The sequence below is a fragment of the Lipotes vexillifer genome, unplaced genomic scaffold (assembly GCF_000442215.2).
Source record: "Lipotes vexillifer unplaced genomic scaffold, Lipotes_vexillifer_v1.1 scaffold469, whole genome shotgun sequence".
Taxonomy (NCBI): domain Eukaryota; kingdom Metazoa; phylum Chordata; class Mammalia; order Artiodactyla; family Lipotidae; genus Lipotes; species Lipotes vexillifer.
In genome coordinates, this window is record NW_006788006.1 from 4,237,488 (window position 1) to 4,260,508 (window position 23,021).

The 23,021-nt window shown below is 39.0% G+C and overlaps 1 protein-coding gene across 1 annotated transcript; it reads right to left on the reverse strand.

Moving 5' to 3' along the window:
• Positions 1-10,330: 10,330 nt before the first annotated feature.
• On the reverse strand, positions 10,331-11,665 carry ZNF14 (zinc finger protein 14). Its single transcript, XM_007461116.1, has 3 exons — positions 11,463-11,665; positions 11,022-11,381; positions 10,331-10,940 (listed from the first exon to the last, which is right to left on the reverse strand). The coding sequence occupies exons 1-3, from the start codon at positions 11,663-11,665 to the stop codon at positions 10,331-10,333; spliced, it is 1,173 nt and encodes a 390-aa protein (XP_007461178.1).
• Positions 11,666-23,021: the final 11,356 nt, after the last annotated feature.

The window sequence follows — 23,021 nt, forward strand, 5'->3', positions numbered from 1 at the left end:
ATTGAACACCTGGTGGACTAAAGTAGAAAATATGGTTGAATGACAAGCTATGGTATCCAAGACTGAAAAATAATCACTGCATTATTTTCTTCTGGTGAGTTATTTGGGGCCCAGACCACCGGTATAGAAGTTCAAGGACTGGCCCTTGACCAGATAAAGACAATTAATGAAAAATGTTCTCTTTGCGTTGAAAACAAACATGACCTTGGAACTTCTCTTGGTGACATACTAGGAAAATATTGTAACAAACTCTGTAGATTCCACAAGTGGCAACTTCAAACCTCTCTGGGAGATTGTAAATGACTCTAGCACTACCCTTTTTGGTACAGATGTCTGCCAAATCACCAAATGACTTGGATCCTGCACAAGCCACTCTTTGTACACTCTGTACAGTGGGTATTTTTAAAAAATAAATAATTAATTAATTATTTTTGGCTGCGTTGGGTCTTCATTGCTGCACACAGGCTTTCTATAGTTGTGGTGAGCGGGGGCTACTCTTCGTTGTGGTGCGTGGGCTTCTCATTGCGGTGGCTTCTCTTGTCGTGGAGCACGGGCTCCAGGTGTGTGGGCTTTAGTAGTTGTGGCTCATGGGCTCTACAGCGCAGGCTCAGTAGTTGTGGAGTGTGGGCTTAGTTGCTCTGTGGCATGTGGGATCTTCCCGGACCAGGGCTTGAACTCGTGTCCCCTGCATTGGCAGGCGGATTCTTAGCCACTGTGCCACCAGGGAAGCCCTGTACAGTGGGTATTTTAACTGTTCCCCTGAATAAGCTACCAAATACCACGAACTATTGTTGATGGATTGGTCCTTTTGTCAATATACAATCTCCTAGTTTGTCTTATTTAAGAAATTCACCTGAGTTTCTACGTTGTCTGAGATTAGGATTGCCACCTCAGCATTCTTTTGTTTACTATTTATATAGAATCTATTTCCATCCTCTCATTTTTATCCTACTTGTGTCTTATATCTAAAGTGTGTTTCTTGTAGATGATATGTAGTTAAATTATGTTTTTTTAAAAATTATTGTCTCTCTCTGCCTTTTAATTGGAAATTAATTGTTTTTGTTTTGGTAGTGTACCATTTAATTCTCTTCTCACTTAGTTATTTTCTTAATGGCTACCCTGAGGGTCAAGACTAACACCTTAAACTTAGAATAATCTAGTTTGAATTAATAGCAACATAGTTTCTATAGTATAAGAAACTATGTAATACTACCAAATGTAAAATAGATAGCTAGTGGGAAGCAGCTGCATAGCACAGGATCAGCTCGGTGCTTTGTGATTGTGACCACCTAGAGGGGTAGGAAAAGGAGGGTGGGAGGGAGACGCAAGAGGGAGGGGATATGGGGATATATGTATACGTATAGCTGATTCATTTTGTCACACAGCATAAACACAACATTGTAAAGCAATTATACTCCAATAAAGATGTTAAAAAAACACTATGTATTAAACATATCCTTTATATTTTTACTGTCACAACTCTATATACTTGTGTCTATTAACACAGATTTATGTTAAAGTTTTACTCATTTGACTTTTAAATAATATAGGGAAAAAAGAGAACCTATGAACCTAAATACAATCATACTGGCTTTTATATTTATCTACATAGTTTCCTTTACCAGCATTTATTCTTCATATGACACTGAGTAGTTCTCAAGTGACATTTTTTTCAGCTTGCAGGATTCCCTTTAGCATTTCTTGTCAGTCAGATCTGCTAATGATTATCTCCCTCAACTTTTGCGTATCTTTGGAACATCTTTATCATTCATATTTAAAGATAGTTTTACTAGATGTAGAGCCCGGTTTGATATATTTTTTTCTCTTAGTACTTTAAATATGGCATTTAAATCAGGCTTTTGAGTGCATCCTGTCCTTTGTCATTGCTAATGAGAAATAAGCTGCTAATCTTATTGATGAACTATTATATGTGACAATTAGTTTTTCACTTGCTGCTTCAAGATTCTGCTTTTGTCTTTGTATTTTGACTGTTTGATGATAATATGTCCTGGCTTTGATTTCCTAGTTTATCCTAGAGTCCATGGCTCCTTTAGGTATGGAGATTCATATCTTTTACCAAATTAGAACATTTTCAGCCGTTATTACTACAAGTATTATTTTTCTCCTTTCTCCTCTCTTTTAGGCTGAAAATACATGAACATGATGGTTCTAGGGAACAGCAAGATGACCCTCAGGTGGGATGCACAAGTTCCAGAGTTTATTTGCCAGCAGAGGGCATTGCCATCACATACATGGTTGTTAAGGCATAGGAAGTAATGATGATGCAGGCTAGAATAGTAAGGATATTCAATGAGTGATCAGTGAGTGATTAGCATAACATCTTCAGCTCAGTTGGATCAGTGTCCACAAGGAGCTTGAAAATGACCAGGACATAAAAAGAAAATAATCCACACAGCAGTGGTCACATAGAGGCCAAACAATGGACAGTGAAGCCTGAAGGAGAGAGTTGGCAAGCCCTGTAAACAAGGACATGGCTGCAAGAAGGTGACAGATCTGTTGGTGCATGATTGTAGCAGAGTGGAGAGACCAGCAGATGACAACATAATGGTCAACAACCAATACAGTAAAAAGCACACACTCCATGGAGCCAAAAGCCAAAGCCACAGAATACTGAACAATGCAGCTTATGTAGCTGATATTCTTAACTTCTCCACAAGCTTACCATTATTTGAGGAACAATACAGTTAGTAAAATGCATGTCCAAAATTGAGAGGTTTGGGAAGAAGTACATTGGAGTGTGGAGTCTGCTATCCAGGAGGGAAATTAAGATGATGGCTGCATTGCCTGTGAGTGTCATCACGTAGAACCCAGAAACAAAGAAAGGATGAACTCAACCTGGGGATACTCTGAGAAGTCAACTAAGATAATGTCTTCCCCTGAGCTGACATTATTTTCACCATCTTCTTATTTCATAGCAACTGAAATAAAATCAAGTATTCTCTCTATATTGCCAAAACAGATGGACAAAAATTAGTCAATTTTTACATAATAGTCCCTACCAATTCATAGGTTTTTCTAACAATTCCAAACAATGAGAACTCAAATTTCCTGATGTATAAAATAATTTAAATGATTTAAATGTAAATCCAAAGTCACAAAGAATGCAAAAACTTGATGGAAGTAGCCTAAAAGTACATTAAGGTCTTTTAGGTGCTTCACTTGATCCCATTAATTATTTATCTAGGAAGCCTATAGTTTCTATTTCACTTAGATATCTACTCTTAATTGGTACAATTAAAACTTGATTAGTGCAGGAACAATGAGAGAAAAAATCAAGTGATAATAAAAATGAAACAAAAACTGGGATATGGTAGTTGATGTGATAAATTAATTCCCCCTGGCATGGAATATGATACAATAGTGACTGTGATATTAAAATAAGCAGTGAGTGTTGGACCAAACTGACACAGCCACAATGATAAAATTTTTGTATATAGTTTCAATTGGTTTCATGACACCAATAAGGTAATTTGTTCTTGTTTCCCTCACAAATACTAGTTTGCTTTATATTCTGTTGACATAAAACAAATAGATGACTAGTTGTTTCTTTAGCAAACATGAGGTTATTCAAGATCAAGAAAAAACTGCATTTCCAGATTTGCAACCATGGTGAGACATGTGTATGTCCCCCACAAGAAATGGAGAGGAGAACTGTTTTAAATAGGGGCAAATGAAGTTGAGATAGCTCTAGTAAACAGAGTCCACTGGAAAAATTAAGAGTTTGAAGTACAGTAGCTTTTCATTGGGTAAGTTGTGACAGTTTCTTATTGGCTGAGCTCTTGAAGGAAGGAAGAGGAAGCCTTTTTCGTTTTGGGCTCTGTTACTGTTATAAGGTGTGAAAAGCTTCCCTGTCTGACATCCAAACTATCTTAAGTGAGATTTCCTTTTATTATTTCTTGACAATTTCTCCCTCTTCATCAAGATTGTTCTCTGAAAGCATCACTGATTGAGAATCAGGTTTTCGGGTTCCAGTGACTTTTTATCCCTCAATGCAAAGAAGGACATTCCTGGATGTACTGTCCTACATCAAATGGAAATTGCACAGATTTGAAACCTATTGACGTTCACATCTGAATCACAGGGAGTTGTAAGAAGGAGAACGCTGAAGTACTTATTATGTGAAGTCCCTAAGTTAACAAGATTACAGAGATTGGTGATCATATTTAGCATTGTGTCATCATCAAAGAGGAACTTCCAACAGACCTGGTCTATATATCTTGGGAAAACTATCTCATCAGATGTCAGCTGCTTCAGTTCTGGGAAATCTTTACTTTCAGGTCAACAGATGGCTGTCAGTTTGAGTCAAAGTTTCGTGCTTTCTTTAGGTGTGTTTGTGAATCCAAGAGTCTATTTCCTGAAATTTGGTGACACAAAGGTTGGTTATCTGTACCTGATAGAGGCCTTACAAGCGAGTTTGAAGATAGTCCTTCTGGAGCAGCCGTCCCCAACGTTTTTGGCACCAGGGACCGTTTCACGGAAGACAATTTTCCACAGACGGATCGGGGGCAGGGGGATGGTTCAGGTGGTAATGAGAGTGATGGGGAGCGGCAGATGAAGCTTTTTGCTTGCTCGTGCACCCGCCGCTCACCTCCTGCTGTTTGGCCTGGTTCCTAACAGGCTGCGGACCGGTACTGGTCTGTGGCCCGGGGGTTGGGCAGCCCTGTTCTGGAGATTTCATTTCTAAAATCCCCAAATATCCAGGTTGCAAATGTGAGGCTTAAGATCTTTGTCTCCCATGAGTGCACTGTGAAAAGATCGCTTTACCAAAACATGCTTACTTTTAGCAGAAGAAATTAGGACTTCACAATATTGGAGTACCTCTCCATTTAGCAGTTGTGGGTCAAAAGAGGCAAGAGTCAAGTGCGTTGGGTATCCTGTGGCTATCTCAAACAATGAACATTTATGAGTTCCAAGAGGGTGGATGTGATGTCTAGAAGAATTTATAGCAATGCTTTTGGCCAAGTTATTTGGAGGGCCTCCACAATTTTTTCCAATTGGGACTTCATGCCTTCAACTAAACCAGAGGAATGAGGGTGGTAAGTGCAGTGACAGTTTTGTAAAACTGACCAAACAGCACAGATGTGTTGAAGTACTTGACCACTAAAAAGGATTCTTTGATCTTTATGCAGTTAGAGAAGAGTTTTCCAGGTGGGGACAATCTTTTCCTAAAGGTTTTAAGCCACAAAAGAGGGAGTAACCTGTCTGCAAGGGAAGGCTTCAGTTCAATGTTGAACAGGCCATGACTAAAACATATTTATATCCACAAGACTGGGGAAGTTGTATGAAATTCATGTGCCAGACCTCAAATGGTTAATTAATCAGTTTAAAAAATCAGGAAACAGTATGAACAAGCTTCCCTGGGTTGAGTTTTGGTCAAGTGGATCAATTGAGTTAAGGCATTTTTGCAGGATTTTAAATAATTCCCCACAAATATTGATTCATGAACATTGTTATCTTGTCAATAAACCTATGGTTTAATGCAGGCACAGGAGTGAGGAATGAGAATTTTAGAGTGTTAGGTCCAAACCTAGTTTTCTCTTTTATCAAACCAACAGTTGTTGAATTTCCATCTTGCTTTTCCTTTTCTGAGGATCATTGCTAGGCTTCTCTAGATTTTCTGAGTTATAATTTAGAGAAATATCCCTTTGGATCATGAGAGTTTTGGCTGCTGTTGGGTCCTTAAAGGGCAGCATTCCTTGTGGAAATGTCAGCAAGGTGATTTCCCTAGCTTTCAGAGAGTCAAGTTTAGGATGACCTGAAATATTAATAAGTGTCAGTTTGAAGTGCTGCATCCAATAATTCCTGAACACAGGAGCCATTTAAAATTTTATTTTCCCTAGAAGTAAGGAGCCACATTGCTTCTAAAACTTTCCGAAATCATGAGCCACTCCAAAAGCTTATGTACTATCAATATAGACACTGGCAGTTTTGTCCTTGGCTGAAGTACAAAACCATATCAGAGTACATAATTCAGCCTCTTTGGGAAAAGTAGCCATAGGTAAAGGTGCTGCCTCAACAGTATCAATGGAAGTTGCTGTAGTATAGGGAGAACAATATTTGCCATTATTGCCTTTCAAATAAGAATCTTTGGTGAGCCGTGAGAAACTGACTTCACTGGTAATGGAGGTGAGAAGACTAGCAGGGTTAAAGTGATTAAAACATCAACAAGAAAAATATGGTAAACATCTACTTTCTCAGCCAGGGTTTGAGTGTCCTGGTAGGGTCACTGCTCTTGCCCTTTGGCAGCTTGGCTGCTAGTCAGATCGAGGATGAAGCAGAACAGTTCTTTAGAAGTGACCACACAAACAACTGGGCAGTTTTGTCATGTACATCCCAATTCTGGTTTAATTATCAACATGTTGCAAATATTCTACATGTTTATAGAACTATTAAGAGGCCAGGTATTCCTGACAGGACAAGAAAAAGAAGATGGAAACACTTGGGGTGGAAGATTGAATATTTAAATGGTGGTCAAGACAAGATGGTGGAGTAGAGGAAACTTGAGCTCACCTCCTCTCACGAGAACACCAAAATCACAACTAATGGTGGAACAACCATCAATAAAAAAGACCAGAACCTACCAAAAAGATATTCTACATCCAAAGACAAAGAAGAAACCACAGTGAGATGGTAGGAGGGGCACACTTGCAATATAATCAAGTCCCAAACCCCACAAGTGTGCAACCAACAAACTGGAGAATAATTATATTGCAGAAGTTCTGCCATAGGAGTGAGGGTTCTGAGCTCCATGTCAGGCTCCTGGCCTGAGTGTCTGGCAATGGGAGGAGGAGCACACAGAGCATTTAGCTTTTGAAGGCCAGTGGGTCTTGATGGCTGAAGCTCCACAGGACTCCACTCTTGAAGGGCACACACAAGGTCTTGCATGCACAAGGACCCAGGGCAAAAGCAGATGACTTCATAGGAGCCTGGACCAGACCTAGTTGGTACTGGAGGGTCTCCTGGGGAGACAGGGGCCAGCTGTGGCTCTCTCTGGGGTCATAAAAGCTGGTGGTAGACATAGCAGGGAGCATTCATCTATGTGAATTCTGGCTGGAGGCAGATATCTTTGGTACTTGGCACCAAGACCTGGCCCCTCCAACAGTCTGTAGGCTCCAGTGTTGGGATGCCTTAGGCCAAACAAAAAAAGGGTGCAAACAACCCCACCCATCAGCAGACAGGCTGCCTAAAGACTTCCTAAGCCCACAGCCATCTCTAGACATGCTGCTTGACATGGCCCTGTCCACCAGATGGCCAAGAACCAGCTCCAACTATCAGTGGACAGGCACCAGCCACTTCCACCAGGAAGCCTGCACAAGCCTCTAGACCAGCCTCACTCATCAGGGGACAGATACCAGAAGCAAGAAAACTATAGTCCTGAAGCCTGTGGAACTGAGTCCACAAACAGTTCAGAACCAACCTTGGGACCAGATGGTCCCTGGACCTTGGGTGATGAGAAGGTAGTGTACTGCTGGATATATACGACATCCCCTACAGAGGACCACTTCTCCAAGGTTGAGAAGCATAACTAACTTTCCACATACATAAACATACAAGTAGAAATTTAGACAAAATGAGAGAGCAGAGGAATGTGTTCCAGACAAAGGAACAAGATAAAACCCTGAAGAAAAACGAAGTGACAGGTAGATAAGCAATCTACCTGAGAAAGTGTCAGAGTAATGATCGTAAAGATGATCCAAGAACTTGGGAGAAGAATGGATGCACAGAGTGACAAGTTATAAGAAATTTTTAACAAAGAGAAAACATAACAATCAGAGTTGAAGAATATAAGAACTGAAACGAAAAATAAACTAGAAGGAATCGACAGCAGAATTAATGAGGCAGAAGGACAGATAAGTGAGCTGGAAGACAGAGTGGTGGAAATCACTGCCACGGAACAGAATAAAGAAAAAAGAATGCAAAGAAATGAGAACAGTTTAAGAGACTTCTGGGACAATGTCAAACACCAACATTCACATTATAGTGGTCCCAGAAGGAGAAGAGAGACAGATAGGGTCTGAGAAAATACTTGAAGAAATAATAGCTGAAAACTTCCCTAACACAGGAAAGGAAACAGTCACCCAAGTTCAGGAATCACAGAGAGTCCCATACAGGATTAACCCAGGGAGGAACATGCTGAGACACATAGCAATCAAATTGACAAAAAGTAAAAATAAAGTGAAAATATTAAAAGCAACAAGGAAAAAGCAACAAATGACATACAAGAGCATTCCCATAAAATTATCAGCTGATTTTTCAGCAGAAACTCTGCAGGACAGAAAGGAGTGGCATGATATATTTAAAGTGATGAAAGGGAAGAACCTACAACCAAGAATACTATACCCAGCAAGGTTCTCATTCAGATTTGACAGAGAAATCAAAAGTTTTAGAGACAAGCAAAAGCTAAAGAATTCAGCAACACCAAATCAGTTTTACAACAAATGCTAAAGGAACTTCTCTAAGAGGAAAGGAAAAGGCCATAACTAGAAACAAGGAAATTATGAAATGGGAAAGCTCTCCAGTAAAGGCAAACATAGAATAAAAGTAGGAAGTCATCCACACACAAATATGAAATCTAAACCAGTAATCATGAGAGGAGAGTATAAATGCAGGATATTTGAAATGCATTTGAAATTGAGGTCATCAACTTAAAACATATATATGTATATATAAACACATATATATACATGATACATATATATATACAGCACTATATATATGTGTGTATATATATATATATATGGAGAGAGAAAGAGAGAGAGAGAGAGAGAGAGAGAGAGGGAGAGAGGGAGAGAGAGAGAGAGAGGGGGAGACTACTATATCAAAACCTCAAAACCTATAATAGATATACAAACAAGAAAGAAAATAGAATCCAAACACAACACTAATGATAGTCATCAAATCACAAGAGAAGAGAATAAAAGAGAGAAGGAAGAAAAAAGACCTACAAAAACAAATCCAAAACATTTAACAAAATGGCAATAAGAACATACATATTGATAATTAAACTTAAATGTAAATGGATTAAACACTCCAACCGAAAGGCATAGATTGGCTGAATAGATACAAAAATAAGACCCATATATATGCTATCTACAAGAGACCCACTTCAGATCTAGGGACACATACAGACTGAAAGAGTACCCCGCAAAGATCCACCTTGTTGACTATCAAGTAAAATAAAAGAACATATTCTAGAGGAAATAATACCCATAGGACCAAAAAAAAAAAAAAAAAAAAATTTAGAGGAAAAAATACCCCCAGAAGCAAAAAAAAAAAAAAAAAAAGCCACCAGAAAGCCTGCTCTTCTAGGGGAAACTGCAGTGAAACACAGTATGTTTGTAATAGACGTTCTGTTCCCCTGCACAGAGGTGCTTGCCATACACCTATCACACTCTAAAGAAATATTAGAATGCTTTATTTAGTAAGACATGTACAAAGTTTCAAATAAATACATTAAGTGCAAAAAACGTTGTTGATATTTACTCAAACGTGGGTGTTTCAATATTCATTTATGTAACAAATTGCTGGCCACAGGTGTTAGTTTCTGCAAAAATCCCCTGGTCAATAATGTGTTAATGCAAACTCTTTATTATTCAAATCCTAGCCAGAAGGAATGACAAAGAGCAAAGGGCAAAACATAGAAGTTCACATGAGACTATATACACTATGATATTTACAAATTTATGCCATCTTTTACTAGCAAGGAAAATGAAATAAGGCTCTTCTAGCCAAAACAAGAGTAGATTTTCTCATAAGAAGGATGGACTATATATGGGTAAGGAATATCCAATACGTGGCACTACAGGAGGCCAGTACGAAAATCCCAACAAATACCAAAATGTCATTTAACAATAGCCCCACACAAAACAATCAAAACGTAAAAATTAAACCAACCTGCATATTAGAAATACATGTCAATTCAACCATGGAACAAACAGGCTTCAAAATGAAAAAACAAAAATGTTAATTGATTTAAGGACAAAACAATACCTGTTAATCATTATGTAGTATTGCTTACAGAGTACTTACAGAATTCTCTCACTTCAGTGTTCATTTTTGAACGTGTAAGTAGTAAATATCCAGTCGAGAGATCCCCTTTAAGAATGAGGCACTGATAAAGACAATATAACTCTAAGAATTATTCTTTCATGTTATTTTTTTCTGGAACATTATACATGGATGAATTTGTATCAGGCTTTCTCAGATTTCTTACACATACAGGGTTTCTTTCTAGTAGGAGTTTTCACATGTAAGAATGAAGGCCAACTGATGTTTTCCCCACACTGCTTACATTCAAGAGAGGTTTCTATTAAGTATGAGATCTTTCATGCCTTCGAAAGGAATTGGGTCGACTGAAGGCTTTCCCACATTCTCTACATTTGTAGGGTTTCTCACCAGTGTGTATTCTCATGTGTCCTCGAAAGGTAGTGCGATAAATGAAGGCTTTCCCACATTCTGTACATTCATAAGGTTTCTCTCCAGTGTGAGTTTTTTCATGTGTTCGAAAGGATGTGTAACAACTGAAGGCTCTACCACATTGCTTACATTCGTAGGGTTTCTCTCCTGTGTGTGTTCTTTGATGTATTCGAAATGAACTGGGAAAATTGAATGCTTTACCACATTCCTTACACTTATAAGGTCCATCTCCAGTGTGCATTATCATGTGTGTTCGAACACTTGAGGGAGAAATGAAGGCTTTCCCACATTCTTTACATTTATAGGGTTTCTCTCCAGTGTGCTTTCTCACATGTCCTTGAAAGGTTGTGCGATAAATGAAGGTTTTCCCACATTCTGTACATTCATAGGGTTTCTCTCCAGTGTGAGTTCTTTCGTGTATTCGAAAGGAACTGGGCCAACTGAAAGTTTTACCACACTGTTTACATTCATATGGTTTTTCTCCAGTGTGAGTCCTTTCATGTGATCGAAACGAACTGGGACAAATGAAGGCTTTCCCACATTCCTTACATTTATAAGGTCCATCTCCAGTGTGTGTTATCATGTGTGTACGAATGCTTGAAAGAGATATGAAGGCTTTACCACATTCCTTACATTCATAGGGTTTCTCTCCAGTGTGAATTCTTTCATGTATTCGCAAACCTAGAGAAGAACTGAAGGTTTTCTCACATTGTTTACATTCATATTGTTTCTCTGCAGTGTGAATCCTTTCATGTCTTCGAAAGGAACTGGGACAACTGAGGGCTTTACCACACTGTTTACATTCATAGGGTTTTTCTCCAGTGTGACTTCTTTCATGTATTCGCAAACCTAGAGGAGACCTGAGGGATTTACCACACTGTTTACATACGAAGGGTTTCTCTCCAGTGTGAGTTCTTTCATGTGCTCGAAATGAAGTGGAACAACTAAAGGCTTTCCCACATTCCTTACATTTATAGGGTCCTTCTCCAGTGTGTGTTATCATGTGTCTTCGAAAGGTTGTGAGCCATGTGAAGGCTTTCCCACATTCCTTACATTCATAGGGTTTCTCTCCAGTGTGAGTCCTTTCATGTCTGTGAACAGATTTGCGGTAACTGAAGGCTTTCCCACATTCCTTGCATTTATATGGCTTCTCCTCATCTTCATGATACTCATATGGTTTGTGTCCACTGTGAGATCTGATATGTCTATTAAGGAATGAATGACGCATGAAGACTTTCCCACACACATTACATTCACATGGTTTTACTCCAGAAAGAGTTTCCTGGTTCAGATTAAGATTTGGAATCTGGCTGACAGTTTCTCTATCTTGATTACCTTCTTTGCTTTCACAGAGTTTTTCTACCATATGACTTCTGTAAAAAATGAGAAATTATTAATGATTTCTTTACCAATTTCACATTTATTAGTAGGGTATTAGAATTATATTTTTATATTTTATAGCAAAAGTGAAGGTTTTTTGCCCTTTTTTTGAGGGTGATTTATACTGAAAGCTCTGTAAGAGGACTTGACATAGCTATTATGAAAACAGTAATACTAATATATTGGGTTTCTTAATATTGTTTCCAAAAACACTGGACATCTATGTCATGTTTAAGTAAATGTTTTCGGTGAAAAAAATTTAAGGATAACTTTGAAGCTGGGGTTGTTTTTTCATTTATTTTAAAAAGTTTATGACATACCAGGATTCTCATGTGGCACACTGCTATCTACTGTGTGTGACTCACCTTAGTTTTCTCCCTTGGGTTTTGTACCAATCTTCAATGTTATGATTGTCCCATTTTTTCCCTAAAATGCAGACCCAGAAAAATAATGCAAATTATTGGAAATTATAGAAAAATATTAGATTCTAGGTCCACGATGAGCTGTGACCATGCTTAGTTTATTTACCAATGTACAGCAGTCCCCCCTTACCCACAGTTTTGCTTTCTGTGGTGTCAGTTACCTAAGGTCAATTGCAGTCTGAAAATATTAATTTAAACTGTGCACCCTTCCAAGTAGTATGATGAAATATTGCAACGTCCTGCTCTGTCCTGTCCAGGATGTGAATCATCCCTTTGTTCAGTGTATCCATTATATGCTACCTGCCCATCAGTCACTTAGTAGCCATCTCAGTTTTCAGATCACTGTGGTGGTACTGCAGTGCTTGTGTTCAAGTAATCCTTATTTTAATTAATTATGGCCCCAAAGCGCAAGAATAGTGATATTGGTAATTAGAATATGCCAAAGAAAAGTTATAAAGTACTCCCTTTAAGTGAAAAGGTGAAAGTTCTTGATTTAAGGGAAGAAAAAAATCATACACTGATGTTGCTAAGATCTATAGGAAAGATGAATCTTCTATCGTGAAATTTTGAAGAAGGAAAAAGAAATTGATCTTAGTTTTGCTGTCTCATCTCAAACTGCAAAACTTATGGACACTTAACACTTATGCATGTTAAGTTCATGTCTATTATACGTGTTCTGTTCTTAGTTATTGTTATCAATCTCTTACTGCGCACCAAATTTCTAAATTAATTACCATAGGTATGTATGTATAGGATTCAGTACTATCTGCAGTTTCAGGCTGGTGGTCTTGGAATGTATCCCCTGCAGATAAGGGGGGACATTCCTTTTCCATATTCCACATCTTGGAACAGTGTTGATGGGCAAGAAATACTTGTTTTCTAACTGAAGTGAAGGAATGTTGTCATGCTTACCTATTGAGGCCAGGTTCCTCAAGGTTTCCTGCATCACATCTCTGTAAAGTTTCTTCTGCGAAGGAGTCAGTAAAGCCCACTCCTCCTGGGTGAAGTTCACAGCCACATCCTCGAAGGTCACTGAGTCCTAAAACATCCCAAATATGTTTCCAGTAAGATGTGTGAATCTGACAGAACTGGGGATTTATACTCCATTTATAGGAAGATTACATATGATTCTGTCACCTTCAAACATTTATTTTATGTCTTGGTCATCAGAAACTGACTCTATGTCCTTACTTACTTCTTCATGAATTTAACAGCATAATGAACACGTGAAAATTATTTATTCATTTTCACTGTGATCACTTTAAATGTTATTGCTCTCTGATGTCAGGGTCTAGAGCACCTTGGAGAAATGAGAGAAATGCTACACAAATGAATCAAATATCATTTTAAACACATCAATCTCTTGTGAAAAAAAACTCATCTCCTTTGTTATTACACACCATTTAACTCAGTACACTCCACTGATGTATGAGGTCAAATATGCAGGACTTTTTAAGGAATAAGACAGTGAAGAACTGGAAGCTTTTTCTTCTATTCCCATCACCAAACATAACAGTCCAGGAGGCCAGGGGAAATCCAATTTGTGACAAGGATCAGTTTGCCATACTGGCCTGAGAATTACTCTGGGTGATTAGAAATAGCCAGGTGCAATTGGCTAGATTAAAATATTCTTGTAAAGAAGTAGTACTTTTAGCTTGTGTAAAATTTATTGCAGACTCAGTTTCTCCATTCTCTCTCTGTCCCATTCATGGAGCTAGGAAGTTATTCAGAAGTTAAGGCTCAGACAACTTCACATGATATGACATGCTAAAAAGACAAAACTACTTAGACCTCAACAAAACCCTATACACAATGAGCCTCAGAGCTGCTTCTCGCCAGTTTTTAGCACACATAATGAAATGATAAAGTGTCAAAAGATTTCTTTTTGGTCAAAGCCCTTGCTAAATAACCTTGAGGAACAGGTTAAGAGCTGCATTTTGCACAGGAATTCACTACACTCCATAAAGGTCTGATGGTGAATCTGCCCATGATTATACAATACATAAAGGATTCACAGCACTTTCCTCCAAAGAATGTAAAACCTCCATTCTCTAATTTCAGGTAGAAGTTTCTTGGCCAGCCACTCCAGAGGCAAAAATCCTCCCAACATCTCTCATTTCTGAGCTCCCACATGGTGCACAGAAGCATAACGGCCCAGCCCTAAATATAGGAATACGTAAATTGATGACACCACACACTGCCAATAGTGTACAAAAGGGTTTATTACTTCCATAACTGAGGTCTCTGAGGAGTAAGGCAGGCCTCTCAAGAAGGCATGAAATGGCTTGAGAGTGCAAGGAAAAGTACATGAACTTAATTTTTAGTTGAGGTTGTGGGTGGACGGAAGAGAGTTCACATACAAGGGCAGGAGCAGGCATGAATTGAATCTCTTGTCACTGCCAAAGGAAGGAAACTAAGGCTTTCCTATCATCATGGATACATGTGGGTCACAAGAGGAGGAAGGAGGGATGAGGCTTCAAAGCTGTCAGCAGTTAAACATAAAAAACTGGAGACAGAGACTTCTCTTTTCTCGTTCATTGTATAATGAACTTAGAAACTATCATTCCTAACCTCACAAGAAAAAAAACAAAGAACTGAAGACACAGCAAACCAGTTTCCAAAATTGGAAAACAGAAAGAAGCTATTTTGAAACAGCTATTCTTTTTTTTTTTGCTGTACGTGGGCCTCTCACTGTTGTGGCCTCTCCCGTTGCGGAGCACAGGCTCCGGACGCGCAGGCTCAGCGGCCATGGCTCACGGGCCCAGTCCCTCCGCAGCATGTGGGATCTTCCCAGACCGGGGCATGAACCCGTGTCCCCTGCATCGGCAGGTGGACTCTCAACCACTGTGCCACCAGGGAAGCCCCGAAACAGCTATTCTTAACAAGGCCTATCCTCAGAAGAGACTATTTCACCAGGGCCTAATGCAAAGACAAAAAAGAATACATCTAAGAAATTTGGGACAATGACAGCAGGTGTAAAATACACACAATGAGAATACCCGATAGAAAAGCAGAAAGGAACAAAAAATAAGTGAAGCAATCATCACTGAGATTTTCCTAACATTAGTGATAGTCAGCAAACTGCAGATCCAGGAAACTAAGAAAAACACAAAACATGAAAAACAAAAAAAGAACACCAAAAACTTCACTGCCAAGCACATCATTTTCAACTGGAGAAAAATCAAAGACAAAGGGAACATGCTGAAAGAAGCCAGAGGGAAAAAACAAACCTTAGTTTTACTTAAGGATAAGAATTAAATCAGACCTCTTTTCAAAAACTATGCAAGCAAGAAATATCATATAACTGGAATCAAACTGTATTTATCCTTTGGAATCTGGGTTCTTTCACTTAGCAATAAATATATATATAAGATTTATCCATGTTGTTGCATATATTAATAGTTCATTACTTTTTATTGCTGAGTAGGATTGCATTGTACAGATGTACTATAATTTATTCATTCACCAGATGACATTTGAGTTGTTTCCAGGTTTTGGTGATTATGAATAAGGCTGCTGTAAACATTCCCATACCAAAAAACAAAACAACAACAACAACAACATAAACCAACTATGCAAGCAAGAGAATGGAATGAAATATTTAAAGTGCACAATGTAAAAAAACACCATCCTACAACTCTGTGTCAAGCAAAATTATTCTTCAAAAGTGAGGAAGAATATTTTGTAATAACCTATATGGGAAAAGAATCTGGAAAATAATTATATATATATAAATTAAATAACTGAATATATATATATAATAACTGAATAACTTTGCCATATACCTGAAATGAACACACACTATAAATCAACTATACTTCAATAAAAAAATATAAAAAAGCTGATAAGCCTTTGTAATAAAAAAAAAAATCTCTAGGACTGCTGCATCTCAGGAAAAAAAAAGTGACGGAGAAATACTTTCTCAGAAAAATTGAGTGACTCTGATATCAATACACCTGGTTTTACAAGAAACAGTAAAAGAAATTCATTAGAAGGTACAGGCATACCTTGGAGACAATGAGGGTTCAGTTCCAGACTACCACAATAAAGCAAATCACATGAATTTTTTGGTTTGCCAGTGCATGTAAAGTTATGTTTATACTATTCTGTACTCTGTTAAGTGTGCACTAGCGTTATGTATAAAAATACAATGTACATACCTTAATTTAAAAATACTTTATTGCTAAAAAATGCTAACCATCATCAGAGCCTTCAGCAAGTAGTGGCAGTAACATCAAAGATTACTGATCACACACCACCATAACAAATGTAACAAAAATTTGAAATATTGTGAGAATTACCAAAATGTGACAGACACACAAAGTGAGCAAATGCTATTGAAAAAAAGGTGCCAATAGATTTGCTTCACACAGCATTACAACCAACCTTCAACTTGCAAAAAGTGCATTACCTGTAAAGTGCAATAAAGTGAATTGCAATAAAATAAGCTATGTCTGAAAATGATATAAACAGGTGAAACATTAGAAAAGAGGACCCTTTAAGAACTGTTCTCAGTTCACTATAGCCTTGTTGGTCTCATGGACACAAGCCCCACTGGTTTTCAAAGCTAGATGTTTTGGGACTTCCCTGGTGGTCCAGTGGTTATAAGATTCTGCCCTTCCACTGCAGGGGGCATGGGTTCCATCCCTGATCAGGGAACTAAGATCCCACATGCTGTGCGGCTAGATGTTTGGGGGGCTTGTCTTCATGTGTGACTCTTAAAGGCTGGGGTGCCAAGTGTGGGGTCTAAACCCTTTGCTCAAGGAGAAGCTTGGAGTTTTGAGTGCCTTCCTGAAGGTGGGGTGCCATGTGTGTGGGGGCGGTTGGTTATGGTAAGATTGTGCCTCAGCTTCTACCCACTTTGATGTGGGTGTTCTCATTTGCCCTATGCATAGGGAATTGCCAGTTATGGGCAACGAGAGATGAGCTGCTGCATGTTCCTATATGCATGACAATGTCTGCTGCTGCCCTGCTGGATCACACCCCAGGCTCTCGGGGCTGTCTCTGCATAGCTAGACTGAGTCCTCTCCCAGGGCCTGTCTGCCCGGGATTCCTGGGGTGCTGCCCTGTGTGCGCAAGGACAATGGCTGCTTCCAGCCGCCCCACCAAGATCACATCCAAGACCCTTGGTCTTTGTGTCCAGACCAAGTCTTTTGCTAGGGCCCAGTTGGCCCAGATCTCCCACCAGGCTGTGGCGTGGAGTGTGCAGGCCCAAGGTATTTGCCCAGTTCAGACTGGGGAGTGGCGAGGCTCTCTCTGCCGACTGTTGACAAGCCAGCATGTGCACAATCCTTGCGAGTAGTGTCTTGGCCTCTCCAGCCCTTCTGACTGTCCTAGTGGTTCTCCAAGCAGCCAAGGGGGCTAGTCTCCTCTCTGCAGGATGCCTGGACTGGGACACACAGATTGTGGCTCCACCTGCTTGCTCCCCAAGGTGAGGGGCTGCCCGTGTGGACCTTCTCTTCCTTTCAGATCCCTCCCAGGGGCACAGATCCCAACCTGATGTCTTTTTTTCTGTCCTACCCAGTTACATGGAGATCTTTCTTGCAGCTTTCGTTGTACAGAAGTTCTTCTGGGGACCTCCCTAGTGGTCCAGTGGTTAAGACTGCGCTTCCACTGTAGGGGGCGTGGGTTCGATTCCTGGTTGGGGAACTAAGATCCTTCAAGCTGTGTGGTGTGGGCCAAAAAAAAAAAAAAGTTCTTCTACCAGGTTCCAGTTAATTTTCTGTGAGAACTGTAAAAGTTTTTTTGATGTGTTTGTAGGGGTAGGTGAGTTCCACATCCTCCTACCCTGTCATCTTGATTCCCCTTTCTCCTTTCAAATTATTAAATTATTATACTAATTGTTATGGTGATCTGTGATCCATGATCTTTGATGTTACTACAATGACTCACTGAAGGCTCAGATAATGATTGGTATTTTTTAGCTCTAAAGTATTTTAAAAGTAAGGTATGGGGCTTCCCTGGTGGCGCAGTGGCTGAGAGTCCGCCTGCCAATGCAGGGGACACAGGTTCGTGTCCTGGTCTGGGAAGATCCCACATGCCGCGGAGTGGCTGGGCCCGTGAGCCATGGCCACTGAGCCTGCGAGTCCAGAGCCTGTGCTCCGCAACGGGAGAGGCCACAACAGTGAGAGGCCCATATACCGCAAAAAAAAAAAAAAAAAAAAAAGTAAGGTATGTACACTTTTTATACATAATACTATTATACACTTAATAGACCTTGATATAGGGTAAACATAGATATATATACACTAGGAAACCAAAATTCATGTGATAATTGCTTCATTGTGATAACTGCTTTGTTGCAGTGGACTGAACCTACAATATCTCTGAGGTATGCCTGTGGTAGATACACAAAAGATAAAGATAAGGAATCTAAGCATACCAAAAAGACAGGAATCTAAGCAAGCGAAGAAGACAAGAAAACAGGAATTACAAAACAGCCAGAAGACAGTGAACAAAATAGCAATAAGGATGTACCTATCAAAAATTACTTTAAATGTAAAAGAAATAATAAATTCTCCCATCAAAACAGAGAGTGGCTGAATGGATTAAAAAAAAAAACACCTATATACTGCCTACAAAAACCTCACCTGAGATAAAAGTGCACACAAAGACTGAAAGAATGAAAAAAAATATTCCATGCAAATGGAAACCAGAAGAAAGCTGGGGTAGCTATACTTGTAACAGTCAAAACAGACTTAAGACAAAGACTGTTATAATGGACAAAAAAGCTCATTGTATAATGATAAAGGGGTAAATCCAAAAAAAGAATATAACATTTGTAAACATTTATGCACTCAAAATAGAAACATCTGAATATATAAAACAAAATTTAACAGATCTAAAGGGAGAAGTAGAAAGCCATACAATAACAGAAAGGGACTTTAATACCCCAATTTCATCAGTGGATACATCATTCAGACAGAAAATCAATAAAGAAACACTTGCCTTCAGTGACATATTAGGCCAGTCATTCTGTCCAAAAGCAACAAAATACACAATCTTCCCAAGGACACATGGAACATTCTCCAGGAGAGAGCATATGTTAGGCCACAAAACAAGTCTTAATAAATTTTAAAACATTAATGTCACACTAAGCATCTTTCCCGACCACAATGCAATACAACTAGAAATTGATTATGAGAAGAAAACTGGAAAATTCACATGTGGAGATTAAACATGATACTGAACAACCAATAGGTTAAAGAAATCAAAAGAGAAATTTTTAAAAAAGAAATTTTTAATATAGTAGAACCCCATTATCAGTGAAGGATACATTCCAAGACACTGAGTGGATGCCTGAAACCATGAAGAGTACTTAACTCCACAAATATAATGTTTTTTCCTATACATACACATGCACACACAGTGTGGATACAACGAACAAAGGGATGATTCATATCCCAGGCAAGATGGAGCAGGATGGCACAAAGTTTTATCACACTCCTCAGGACAATGCACAATTCAAAACTTTATTTTAAAAAATGTTTAATGTATTTTAAACATGTTTATTTCTGTAATTTTCCATTTAATATTTTCAGTGCACAGTTGACTGCAGGTAACTGAAACTGTAAAAAGCAAAACTGCAGATAAAGGGGGACTATTGTGCAACATACTGAAACTTACAGGATGCAGCAAAAGCATTTCCAAGAGGGAAGTTCATAGTGACAGTGATAAATCAAGAAACAAAAAAGATCTCAAAAAACCTAACTTTACACCTCAAGGAACTAGAAAAAAAAGAAAAAAACAAATGCCAAAGTTAATACAATGAAGGAAATAACAAAGATCACAGTGGAAATAAATGAAAAACACTAAGAGGAGAGTAAAGTCAATGAAACTAAGAGCTTTTAAAATATAAGGCAGATATCCAGTAGAGACGGTGGAGGAATAAGACGTGGAGATCACCTTCCTCCACACAAATACACCAAAAATACATCTACATGTAGAACAACTCCTACAGAACACCTACTAAATGCTGGTAGAAGACCTCAGACTTTCCAGAGGGCAAGAAACTCCCCACGTACCTGGCCGGGTGGCTGACAGGGTCTTGGTGCTCTGGCCTGGTGCCAGGCCTGAGCCTCTGAGGTGGGAGAGCCAAGTTCAGTACACTGGACTACCAGAGACCTCCTGGCCCCATGTAATATCAACAGCGAGAGCTCTTCCAGAGATCTCTGTCTCAACCCTAAGACCCAGCTCCACTCAACGGCCAGCAAGTTCCAGTGCTGGACACCCCATGCCAAACAACTAGCAAGACAGGAACACAATGCGACCCATTAGCAGAAAGACTGCCTAAAATCATATTCAGTTCACAAACACCCCATAACACACCACTGGACATGGCCCTGCCCACCAGAAAGACAAGATACAGCCCCACCCACCAGAACACAGGCACCAGTCTTCTCTACCAGGAAGCCTACACAAGCCCCTGAACCAACCTTACCCACTGGGGGCAGACACCAAAAACAACATGAACTACAAACCTGTAGCATGCAAAAAAGAGACACCAAACACAGTAAGTTAAACAAAATGAGAAGACAGAGAAATATGCAGCAGACGAAGAAGCAAGGTAAAAACACACCAGACCAAACAAATTAAGAGGAAATAGGCAGCCTACCTGAAAAAGAATTCAGAGTAATGAAAGAAAAGATGATCCAAAAATCTTGGACATAGAATGAAGAAAATACAAGAAATGTTTAACAAGGACTTAGAATGACTAAAGAGCAAACAAACAACGATGGACACCACAATAAATGAAATTAAAAATTCTCTGGAAAGAATCAATAGCAGAATAAATAAGGCAGAAGAAAGGGTAAGTGACCTGGAAGATAAAATAGTGGAAATAACTGCTGCAGAGCAGAATAAAGAAAAAAGAATGAGAAGAATTCAGGACAGTCTCAGAGACCTCTGGGACAACATTAAATGTATTAACATTCAAATTATAGGGATCCCAGAAGAGGAAAAGAAAGGGACTGAGAAAATATTTGAAGAGATTATAGTTGAAAACTTCCCTAACATGGAAAAGGAAATAGTCAATCAAGTCCAGGAAGCAGAGGGAGTCCCATGCAAGAAAAATCCAAGGAGAAACAAGCCAAGACACATATTAATCAAACGATCAAAAATTAAATACAAAGAAAAAATATTAAAAGCAGCAAGGGAAAAACAACAAATAACATAAAAGGGAATCCCCATAAGGTTAACAGCTGATCTTTCAGCAGAAACTCTGCAAGCCAGAAGGAAGTGGCAGGACATATTTAAAGTGATGAAAGGGAGAAACCTACAACCAAGATTACTCTACCAAGCAAGGATCTCACTCAGATTAGACAGAGAAATTAAAACCTTTACAGACAACCAAAAACTAAGAGAATTCAGCACCACCAAACCAGCTTTACAACAAATGTTAAAGGAACTTCTCTAGGCAGGAAACACAAGAGAAGAAAAGACCTAAAAAACAAACCCGAAACAGTTAAGAAAATGGTAATAGGAACATACATATTGATAATTACGTTAAATGTAAATAGATTAAATACTCCAAACAGAAGACACAGACTGGCTGAATGGATACGAAAACAAGACCCGTTTATATGCTGTCTATAAGAAACCCACTTCAGACCTAGGGACACATACAGATGGAAAGTGAGGGGATGGAAAAAGATATTCCATGCAAAGAGAAATCAAAAGAAAGCTGGAGTAGCAATTCTCATATCAGACAAAAAAGACTTTAAAATAAAGACTATTACAAAAGACAAAGAAGGACACTACATAATGATCAAGGGATCAATCCAAGAAGAAGATATAACAATTGTAAATATTTACACACCCAACATAGGAGCATCTCAATACATAAGGCAAATACTAACAGCCATAAAAAGGGAAATAGTCAGTAACATAATCATAGTAGGGGACTTTAACACCCCACTTTCACCAATGGACAGATCATCCAAAATGAAAATAAGGAAACACAAGCTTCAAATGTTACATTAAACAAGACGGACTTAATTGATATTTATAGGACATTCCATCCAAAAACAACAGAATACACTTTCTTCTCAAGTGCTCATGGAACATTCTCCAGGATAGATCATAACTTGGATCACAAATCAAGCCTTGGGAAATACAGGAAAACTGAAATCGTACCAAGTGTCTTTTCCGACCACAATGCTATAAGACTAGATATCAATTACAGGAAAAAAATCTGTAAAAAATACAAACAGGGGCTTCCCTGGTGGCGCAGTGGTTAAGAGTCCGCCTGCCGATGCAGGGGACGCGGGTTCGTGCCCCTGGCCGGGAAGATTCCCACATGCCGCGGAGCAGCTAGGCCCGTGAGCCATGGCCGCTGAGCCTGCGCGTCCGGAGCCTGTGCTCCGCAACGGGAGAGGCCACAACAGTGAGAGGCCCGAGTACCACAAAAAAAAGAAAAAACAAACAAACAAAAAAAACAAACAAACAAACAAAAAAAAATACAAACACATGGAGGTGAAACAATACACTACTTAATAACCAAGAGACTTCTGAAAAAATCAAAGAGGAAATCAAAAAATACCTAGAAACAAATGACAATGAAAACACGACAACCCAAAACCTATGGGATGCAGAAAAAGCAATTCTAAGAGGAAAGTTTATAGCAATACAATCTTACCTCAAGAAACAAGAAACAAGCAATACAATCCTACCTCAAATAAACAACCTAACCTTACACCTTAAGCAATTAGAGAAAGAAGAACAAAAAAACCCCAAAGTTAGCAGAAGGAAAGAAATCATAAAGATTAGATCAGAAATAAATGA